The sequence below is a fragment of the Argiope bruennichi genome, chromosome 7 (genome assembly GCF_947563725.1).
Source record: "Argiope bruennichi chromosome 7, qqArgBrue1.1, whole genome shotgun sequence".
NCBI classification, from domain to species: domain Eukaryota; kingdom Metazoa; phylum Arthropoda; class Arachnida; order Araneae; family Araneidae; genus Argiope; species Argiope bruennichi.
The window spans coordinates 105,242,502-105,253,832 of NC_079157.1; the positions used below are offsets into that span (position 1 = coordinate 105,242,502).

The following is an 11,331-nucleotide window of genomic DNA, read 5'->3' on the forward strand; positions in this document are numbered from 1 at the left end:
GTATTGTAAAGTTTCTACTTCTTTTCATATACTATAAAGTGTTTGTTTAATATCTGAATATACATTACTTTATTATTAAATGAAGAGAAGCATGAATTCTACAGCCCCTGAAATAGTGTTATTGAATTATCATTTAAGTCAATTATCTTTCAGGTGATTTATCCTGTTATGCTGAGATAATTTGCTTTACATGTGTGAAAAATTTCAATTACATCTTCAGAATTTATTTTAAGTTTATATATATAATGATATGTTAAAGTAAATAATGAGTAAATAATGTTAATTTTTTTTTCAGGTGATACTTCCAATATTACTTCTACAAAACCTGCTTCAGACGCTTCATCTTCAGTACGTTCGAATGCAACGAAACCTGATAGCTCATCATCTGCTAATCACGTTATTGACACAGATGATGCTAAATTTAACGAAAAGCCTCTAACTATGAATGAAGATAAAAATCTTAATGCTGTTGAGGAATCACATCCTGATAATACTCAGAATGATTCTTCAACTAAAATGAATAAGAACAAAATGAATGAAAAAGTAGCTGATACATATTCACAAGAGGCAAATTCTTATACTGTCATCTCACCAAAGCCTAGTAAAATAGTTCCTCAGTCAAATGTTATAAACTCACCAAATCCCAATAAAGATGTTAAATTAAGTTCTGGTTTGAATGAAAACCAAACAGGTTTCCGGCGACCAGGCTGTTTCCAAGCTGTTCCAATGAACATTCCAAGTGTACATTCTGTTGCTCGTAAAATCGAACCAGTTGTGAATGATAAAAAGGAAATTTCTGAAATGAAGAAGAATGAAATTTGTGCTAACCATACAACTGAGCATATGGCACTTGATGCATATAATCCAAGGATGAAGCCTTCTCAGATAGAATCTGAGATTAAACAGTCACACTCAACTACCAATTCACCAAATCCATCTGGTTCCATTTCTGAAAATAAAAAGACTTCCGGTTATGTTGGTGGTATTATCAGCAACTTAAACAAATCATTAAATGCACAAAATAAAGAAGTGGAGTTGGATCAGAAATCAAATCCTAGGAAAAGTATTACAGATCAGCATGCATTGGACAGAGACAAAATTGACAGCAACAAATCAGAAAAGCCTCCACCTAAGCCTGCTACTAAGCCTGGCTATCCAGTTCAGATATTAACTAATGTTGGATTGCAATCTGATAGAACAATTGATCGGCCTCCAGATTTGCCCAAGAAAGACAGAACTGCTGTAACTATGAGAAATATCATTCCAGTATCTGAAAACAGAGTTAATACATCTGCAACCCAAAATTTTAATAAAAGTTACCCTCCTGAAATTCATAAAGCTAATGCTGAAAGAAATCAAAAATTCTTAGATAGGCCTAGAAAAGTAATGGAGGATACAGCTAATGTTTCTGAACAATCAAAATCTTTGAATCCGCAAAATAAAATAACTACAGAGAATAATAAAAATATGAAAATTACTCAACACAGCTCAAAAGACTATGTTACAAATAATCAGAGTAAACAAATGCAGCATACTATTGAAAACAAAGCTTATACTAGTCATTCTTCATCTAATCAATCGGAAAACAGTAAAATATCCACAGATAAAAGATTTCAAAGAGTTTTACCTCCAATTGATGCTACTTTCCAACTCAAACCCTGCAATACAAGGAGAAGTCCTAGTAATTTTGACCAGACTTTAGAGGATAGTGGTAATCAACTGACTGATAATCAAATTAACACATCTAACAAAGATACTTCTAAAATTTCTGGGCATTCAGCACAACCAAAAACTTCTTCAGCTTCCACCAAACAAGATTCTAATGAACCTCCAACAATTCCACCAAAGCGCTCATCTATGGGCATAAATTTCGGATTAAATGATTTACCACCCAAAGCTGTAAAACACGATAACAATTCAGAAAGAAATATCTCTGGTAGGCAATTAGAAAGGACAAATTCGTTGAGTGAGAATGAACAAGTGAATGATATAAATGAAATGAATAAGGTTTCAAAGCTGCATGTAGATATAGTTCAAGCCAAAGATGTTAACAATGAAAAAAATGAACAGTTGCAGAAAGGAAATATGCCTGATTTACTCAGTCGAATTGTGGATGATGACAAGAACGAATTAATTATTCTTGAGCAATCAAATAGAGTATTAAAAAGTGTCAAAAGTGAAGAAGATGAGCTTTCTAAAGATAATTTTTCTTTTAATAAAGAAGAAAGTGTGAAAGATAATATTCCAGAATCTCCTAAATCTCCAAAGCGTCAATCTTGGTTTTTTGGCACTCATAAAAATTCTTTGGTTGTAAGTATGCATTTGTTATTAAAAGTATTTATTTGTTTTAATTTATCATTAACTATTCAATCTTGTATTGATGCATAGTTTTTATATAAAAATTTAAATAAATCAGTGCTGTTAAAATTCTTATATAATTATTTATAGAAATTTTCACTATTTTGTTTGTTCTGTTGTGTATTTTTGTACATTGAATTTTGGCATCAAAATTTATTTATTTCATTTTTTTTTTAAATAGTTTCCTGTGATTTTGTCCAAAAATCCTGAACTTGGATTCTCTATTGAAGGTGGCATTGGTACTCCAAGAAATCCTGGTAAACCTTATGATAGTGTAAGTGATTAATAAATTGAGCTTATGTCTTTTTCTAATATTAATTGCTTTAAATTTTAGTAGAAATTCCACTTAATAGAACTTTAATATGTGAAAGCATAATTCGTTTTCATTAAAATTGCAAAATTATTCTTTTTAAGCATTATTTTACTTCTGTTAATATAAATTATTATTATGATGATTTGATTAAATTATTTTTGGCTGAATGTGTTTGATGCTTCATTCTGTTCCTAAAAAAAACTGTGACAGAAAAATATGTGATCAATTTTTTTAAACAAAGACAGTTTCTAGCAATTAATTGATAATGTAATTATTTTCTGTATCTTTTATTTTGTAAGTACTGATAAAATAAATTAAAAAGTAAAATCATGCTGAATCAATGATAATGCCTTTATCATTTCAATAATCAAAAAATTAATAAATGCTGCAAAAAGTATATTTTAATGGCTGGAATATAAATTTTTAAAATTTAATTCTTTGATAAAATTCTTAATTTTTGAGCCAGATAATAAACCCTTTCTTTCCTCTACTAGTCAACTTATTAAAATTTGTGTAAAATGCAGACCAAATAACTCTTACACATGATAATTATTTGATTACAATAGTGCGGATAAATGCACCTAATTTTTTTCATACATACATTACAAATTCATTTATATAATGTTAAGAGTAATTTTTTTCCTTAAAAGGATTTTTGTTTGGAATAATTTTTAGAAGATTAATATCATATTTTTCTTTCAATAAATGATTTTCTTTAAATTTCCATGTACATAAATAGAAAATAAGAAAATAATATATTTTTGTATCAGAAATGTTAGTTCCAAATCACTAAACAGAATTTAAAAAAATAATGACAAATAAATACGAAAAACAAATGTGAAAGAACAGAGGATCAACTTGGATTGCATTGATATCAGTGCCAATTTCAGTTTGCAGAATTTTAAACTGCATTCTGCCCCATTTTGCCATGGGTATTAAGTAAGTTTTGATACTGTCTATGCTGTTGTTACAATCACCATCCTATTATTTCCTAAATATCTCATTATTTGCTTTTATTTTTCATTGATCATTGAACTTCATTTGGGAAAATAGTGCCTGTAATGTAAAAAGAATGTTTTTTAATAATTGCAGATAACAAATTTCTCTTGAACCAAGAATTCTAAAATGAATTTTTTATTAACCTGTTAGTTTTCTGCATAATTCTAAACATAATTTTTGCAAGATAATATTACAACAGTATTTATTGTTAAAAAAATGCAAGAAATTTCGAGTATATCAAATAAAATTATATCAAAAATCATTTTAAAAAATGATATCAGAAATCTTTTTTTTTTTATTACAACTTTCTGCACACAAAAGAAGAAAAAATTGCAGATTCACATTGTTTAGCACTTTTCAGGGGAAATAAAAATAGGCTAGCTACAATAAATATGTGCTTCTGAAGCACTACTATGTTAACTTGGAGATATCATAATATATTGCACATTGCTTATTTCTTTAGTGTAAATGACAAGTTAAAGCATATGTATTTGAAACATAATAAAATTATGCATTTCAATTTTCTAAAAAATTATTCAACAATTATACAACTAAATTTTCATATAATTTTTGCTGTACGAAAAATATATAAATATTTGCTAAAAAAATAAGCTAATTAAATGTTTTCATTTAGGGAATATATGTAGCTCAAGTTTTGGATGATGGACCTGCAAATAATTTATTGAAACCTGGTGATAAAATATTACAGGTAACTCAACTTCGCCGATTTTTTTGTATTTCATCTTTATTCCCAGAATGTAAATTTTCCTCTGAGAAATTTTTAAAATAAAATAGAATTTCTATACCTATTATAGAAACATTATTGTAAAAATCTTTTTGTTATAATAAAAGAAACAACGTTTAATTATTTTGCGGAAAATATAATGAGACAATTTCTTTTCTAGTTCAACAAGAAAGTTAATATTTTACAGAATAAAAATGAAAATCATTTCTAATCTTTAAAAATTATATGGAAAACCAGCTTGACTGTAATGCAATAATATTAAAATAAATATCAAAACTAATAAAAATTTTGTTTCATTTATTGCTAGTTAATAATACTTGTTTATGTTCTTTTATTTAATTATCTATAATAAAAAAATTGAAAAAATGAAAATAAATAAATAAATACAAGATTAATTTATATGATATATATGGAAAGACTTTTGTTATTTATGCTGTTATTGTATGTTTTTAAAAGTAAAGTTTTTAAGCGTTTACTCATGACATGTAGTATCTAAACTGTGTCATTTTATTCAACTACAAGATTATCAATTCTTAAAGAAGAGAACGTTAAAAAAAACTGAAGTCAGTTCCCTTAACTATTTAAATAAAAGTTTCTTATAGTTTAACCATTTGGATCCAAAGGTTTCTATGTTTTCTGCCTTTGGACTGAACTGGCATGGAAGTTTAGAGAAAAGAATATCCATTCAGATCTTATTCTCATTATATAACTATGGTTCACAATTATAAAATCTATTTCAAAGTAGTCCTGATGTCACATCCAAATCGGAAGCCAAATAATTCAACTTATAATTCTTTTCATTAGCAGTGAAAACTTTTGGAATCTCATTTCTGTTGGAAAAGTTTAATTGCTAGAAATAATAGAGGAGGTATTTAGAAATAAATAAGAAAATAGACCAATAAGAAAGAGAAATTCAATTAAAAATATGAGAAATTTCAATGAAATATTTTAAATTGAAATTATTATTATTTTTGCAATTGATTAATGTTGATAAATTTGAAAAAGATTGTATAATTTTTGTGGTCCCTAACCTTTTTTGCATGAATTCATTAGGAGGTGTGACTCATCACTTAAGAAACCCTGATTTAAATTCTTAATTTCTCATTGGAGGTAATATCTGATTTTAGTGACATAAAAGTGGGTTCTGATCTGTTGTAATATTCCTTTACTGTTATCGATAAATATTACTTCACTTTTATAAGTTGCAAACATTTTTATTTCAAAGGTTGATGGGAAGGATTTTACTCAGCTGGACCATAATAAAGCTCTTGCACTTTTACAAGAAAGTGGTGCGACTGTATCATTGATGGTTTCTAGACAGTAAGAGAAGTTATTGAATGTGATATTGTATCATGTTACTGGATACACTAATAAAAAGAGAGTAATAAAAATATAAGATAAGTTCCATTTTGAAATGTATCTCCGCAAACAAATGCTGCAGAGAAAAAAAAAAATGTTTTAATAGTATGGTTTAAAATTTTAGAAAAATGGGATCTGATTTTACTTATTAATACTTTTATGTACAATTTCATTTTTTATCTTGCATCTCATATAAAGCTATAATTCCATGATCAACTGTTATTATTTTACTATTTATTATAAAATTATATATAATATGCATTAAATGTTTCTATGTCGCAAAGTATTTTTTTAAATATTCAATGAAATTGATATATATAATTTCCATTTTGATATTTTTTTAATAAGACTCATCAAGTGAAAAAAATTATTTATTATTAAAAATTGCTTTTAGTATATTGACCATTCCTTCAGCACTTGTTTTGCTGAGAGAAAATACTATGTGACAGGCAAAGAATGTTCACTTGCAAATAAACATACTACAATGAAAATAAAATTTAAGGATCCCTTGTGAAATACAAAACAATATTTCTGAAAAAAGAAAACTGATACAGCTTGTTTTCATGATTTTGAATGTCAAATCATTTTATATTTGTTAGATAGAGCTTTTTTCATATGTGCGAAGTTAATGTGATCTATAAATTTTTTCTTGTGTAAATAAGTTTATAAGTAGAGTGAGGTAGGTAGCTCTAAACTATTGAAATGTTGTCTCAATGTTTAGAAAAGTGCAGCATGTTATTTCATTTGAAAAAAAAAAAAATGTCTTTCATTAAATTTGCTTTGCTTTTTGATTTATTGAATTGCATGAATGTCTTTTATTGTAAAATTTTAAAGTTGGTGTGCAGTATGTTTGGTGCTAATACAATAGGAAGTTTTTGAATTGTAAATATTTATATAAATAAACATATATACATAAAATATATATTTGTAATGAGAGATTTGTAGTTTTGATTGTTGATACAACTTAAGATATTAGTATTAATGCTAAATATACATTTTTTTAGAAACAAATGTAAGCAGTGTTTGCTATGTCTTGACTGGTAAGGTTGCTCAAAAATATGTGGCAAAGTGTCTATGAAAACAATCTCTTCATAATTTCTACTAATATTCAATATTAAATGTTTTGTAGAAACGCTAGTATAAACCCCATTTTTGAATTCTTATTGTTCTTTGTAGAATTTTCCTGTACTGACTTTAACAAAAAAATGTTATACCAAATAATTAAAATTTTAAGTGATATTACTTTTTTGTGTATAAGAATTTCAAAGAAAAAAAATGGATGCATTAATTGTACTTAAGTAGATTCCTTTGATGGTAGTTTCTATAAAATTAGCTCTTTATTTAGATATCTTTATAATAGGAATGATTTCAATAGATTTACATGCATTGCCTTGAGTCAGTTTCCTATATTCCTTTGCAGATATAGAACTTTTTAAAAAATGTTGTTTAATTCTTAATATTGATGGAGTTTTCTCAGAAGTTTTTCAACTTAAATGAAATTTAAAAATTGTTAACTTTTTTTGACTGAAATATGATTGTTAAATGTTTTGAGCTATTGTAAGATTAAAATTTTAATACTTTTCTCCCTGTTGGTGTCATATAAACTTGTTACTTACAGAAGACATATTTATTCATTAAAAAATTTTTGAGAGATTTAATAATTTATAGAATGAATATATATGTAGAAAATATAATGCATTGAAGTTTGAAGATATACAATTACTCATGTATATATCTATTGGAACCTAAGAACTAAAGCAACGAATATGGATGCATCACAACATTGTATTGATATAATAATTGCTTTTCACTGTGCCAAAAATCTTATAATTGAATTCCATGAGTCAGTGTATTTACATGAAAGTTTAAAGTTGATAACAATGATAAAATCTAATAAATATGTGAACATTTTTTTTTAAATATTCAGTTCATTCATAATGTATTTGAATGACTGATTATAGAAATTCATAATATAATTTTCTTAATGATTGTATATGGGTATAAAATTTCATATTATGCAGTAAGAAAAAGATATGGACTATTTATACAGGATTTCTATTTTGATTGTGATCCAGTAGCAAATTTCCAAGATTCTTTCATTTAAAAAAATATTTTAAATAGCATTAAGAATTGGATTATGTTGTTTTGTTGAAAAAAATTATGTCTGTTCATGTAAGCTCTATTGAGGAAAATATTCTTGACATGTTAAATTAAAAAATAAATAAATAAATAATAAACATATTTCGTGTTAAAAAAAAAAAAAAAAAACTGGCTGAGTAACGAAGTTTTGGATTTTTCTATTCTAAATTATTTCAATGGCATCTCTCTGACTATCAATGAGAGGCGCTAACTCAATGCAGTTAGTTGTTGAATGAGTTAAAATAAGAACATTCATAGCTTGCTCAATTATAGTTGCAGATTTATTATTATTATTTTTTTTTGCTTAAAATGTTTGTGTCATTTCACTTATTATTTACAATAATTAATGGAACTGAAGGATTGTAAAAGAAATGTAGACATTTTAATTTTTTTCAGCAACATATTTATTGACTCAAATTTTGGTTTAGAAGTTAACTATTGGATCATGATTAGAATGGACACTTCATGGACTGTGTGAATGATATGCTTCTACTAATTTGAATATGAATCTTCACATAGACTACAATAATCGATAGCACAGCTATATTTTCTTTATAAAGGACCAATTAATTGTTTTAAGAAAGAAATTTTCTTGTTAGCTGTTCCTATGTAAATTCTGATTGTATTTACAAACAAATGGTTATTTCATATCTGGCAAATTAATTGCTTTTTACTTATGTTCTACTATTTTTTTTTTTTTTGCATTTTTACTAATTAAGTATGTTATTATATACAAAGAAATAATATTTATTGAAGAATCAAAAAGTCTAATGAGAATTTATTAAAAAAAAATATAGGATTAAACTTAATACAGACACAACACTAATAAAACTTTTTTTTGTGTGTGTGAAAATTAAAGCTTAAACATTTCACATAAGATCATAAATTTATTTGTCTGTATACATAATAAAATTCAGGTAATCAAAAAACAAGTTTTCTATAGAAAAATGCGTGTATTAAAAAAATTATTGAAAAGATTATTAATACTTCATTTTAGCTAAAATTAAAATTAATAAAACTTTTGATGGCAAAAGATGCTGTATACAGTCGAGCTACATCAGTGTAGAGTATAATGAAACTATTGTTTTAGAATATAAACTAATTGCTGATTTAAATTTTATTTAAAATTCTGGTTTTAATTTATTTTGTACAACTGCATTAATAGCATATTTTAAGTGATGAAAGTGGCACAATTTACTTTCCTCTTTTAAGATGAAAGTCGATTAGATGTAGTTTAATATCAATCTAGTTGTAATTGCACATTTTTATTACTATCTGAACATGAAACATATCATTAATCTTTAGAGTTTGTGAATAAATTCTTATGTTACTTATTTCTAATCTTGTCAGCAACGAAAGCAATTTTTATGTAAAAAGTTATCTTTGCTGAGAGATCTATTTCTTAAAACTTGTGCCAATCATAATCAGCTTATATTAGATCATGGATGTCACTTGAGAATCAAAATGATAGATACATCCAAAAACTATATTCAATGTTAAAATTGCATTGAGATTTTTAAAATAAGAAATAGAATTCTGCTTATATTATGCAATAAAGTTACATTTTATTAATAAAAACGCCAACGAGAAACCAAATTAAATTTTGTAATTTGAAGAATCAAAAAACTAATTCAATGTGTGTTTTTCCCTGTATGTGCACTTAAGAAACTGCTTTTTTTTTGTAATAATTGATTGCTGTGTGATTAATCAGATTTATTCAAACTTTTGCAAATTAATAATGTTATTTGTATAGCAGTTGAACAAATTTTTCTCTTGGCACTAAATTTTAAAGAAAGTTGGCAAGGAGTGTGTTGATTGTTATGAAGTTTAATCATTTATTTATTACCCATGCTGTGTTTCATTAGAAATAATGAAGAATCTCATCATGATTTTTTTTGTATTGTTGACATGTATATATGATCATTATATTAGGTTGTGCCATTTTGGTTTCTAATTTTTTTAATTTATATTTTAAATAGTCAGACTTCATTTTAATTACAAAAATAGCTTGAAGTGTTTAGCTTAGTATTTGTTGTCATAGAGCAATTCTTTTATTGTACAGTCATTTCATAAATTGTTAACGTTCTAACATTTGAAAGTCTAGAATGTACAGATAATGTATACACTTAATAAATCTATAAGATGTAGAAATGTTTTATGTCCTTGTTAAAAAGTACTTCGTTTGTTAAGTTTCTGAAATGTTTGTATATTTTGTCATTCCATAAGGGCTGAAGTTGTTTCATTTTAGAAACATCTTTCTAGCTTATTGTCTAATCAGGATACATAACATTTTTTGGCATTTATTTTTTATGAATTTTATTATTTATTTTTGATTTTATATATTCATTTTTCTCTCCTTTATAATAAGTAAATTGTTTTTAACTACTTACACCATTTACTACTTGAAGCATGTGTTCATTTCAGGATTTTATTCTTGATGTTTTTCTTTTATTGGTATTGGTGCAATTTATTTATATAAAATCAAAAATTTACTTCTATTTCTGTTGTATTTATTTCATATGTTGTTTCATTGACTTTTACTGACATCTATTCAGATCAAGCAAGTTCAATAATTTTTCTATTATTGCATAGTAAAAGTAAATTTTAAGTATTGATGTAATATTTTTTTTTTTGAAACCTTCCAGTTTTCTTTATCAAGAACAATTTTTAGTAACACACTTATACCAGTATTGTAGATATTCTTTTGTTAGAATTATTTTCTGCTTTATTAATCTTAAAGTCATTTTTTTTCAAATGCACTATAACAACAGCTCATATACAGAAACAAAATAAAATGTAATGAATTGATTAACTCAGAATTAAGTTCTGAAAATATTAAAATAATGTATTGTCATTGTAAACACAAAAGTATACAAAATTTCAAGCTTCTACACATCAAAAAATTAGTGAAAAATTGATAATAAATTTCAGAATATGAAACAGGTTAAAAATTCTAAAACGTCAAACAGATTTTAAAAATGTATGAAATGCCAACAGACTTGATGCCTGGAGACATACCATTGGCATACCAAAGAAATAATTATTACAACGAATTTAAATCAAATGAATTTACTTTCATGAGGATATATAATTTTCTCATGTTGCAAATTTTATCAGAAATTAGTCACCTTTAGTGACCAGCAGGTTCTCTAAAGATATTGATTATACTTAATTCCATTTAAATCGTTTAGATATACTTTCATGTCCATGATTCTGCCAAATTGTGAGGCAATCAAGCAGTGTGATTTTAATTCTCTTACGTAAGTTATTTTCATTGGATAGATGTATTAACCTTTTTAATGGAGACCAGTTCCATTACATTATTGCGAAATTAAAAACATACATCTGCTGTTCATATATTTTCTAGTACTGTAACTTCACTTTTTTGTCTTGTAAATTGCACAGATTGTTAACGGAA

The 11,331-nt window shown here is 25.8% G+C and overlaps 1 protein-coding gene across 1 annotated transcript in view; it reads left to right on the plus strand.

Annotated features, from left to right (window-relative positions):
* Positions 1 to 10,362, plus strand: part of LOC129975631 (uncharacterized) — a 78,105-nt gene extending 67,743 nt beyond the window's left edge. Inside the window, exons 20-23 of the mRNA XM_056088715.1 lie at positions 296 to 2,310; positions 2,540 to 2,632; positions 4,305 to 4,379; positions 5,641 to 10,362. Of these exons, the coding sequence (XP_055944690.1) occupies positions 296 to 2,310; positions 2,540 to 2,632; positions 4,305 to 4,379; positions 5,641 to 5,739 (2,282 nt within the window). The 3' untranslated portion in view covers positions 5,740 to 10,362. The remainder of the gene's footprint in view (positions 1 to 295; positions 2,311 to 2,539; positions 2,633 to 4,304; positions 4,380 to 5,640) is intronic.
* The last annotated feature ends 969 nt before the right edge of the window (positions 10,363 to 11,331 follow it).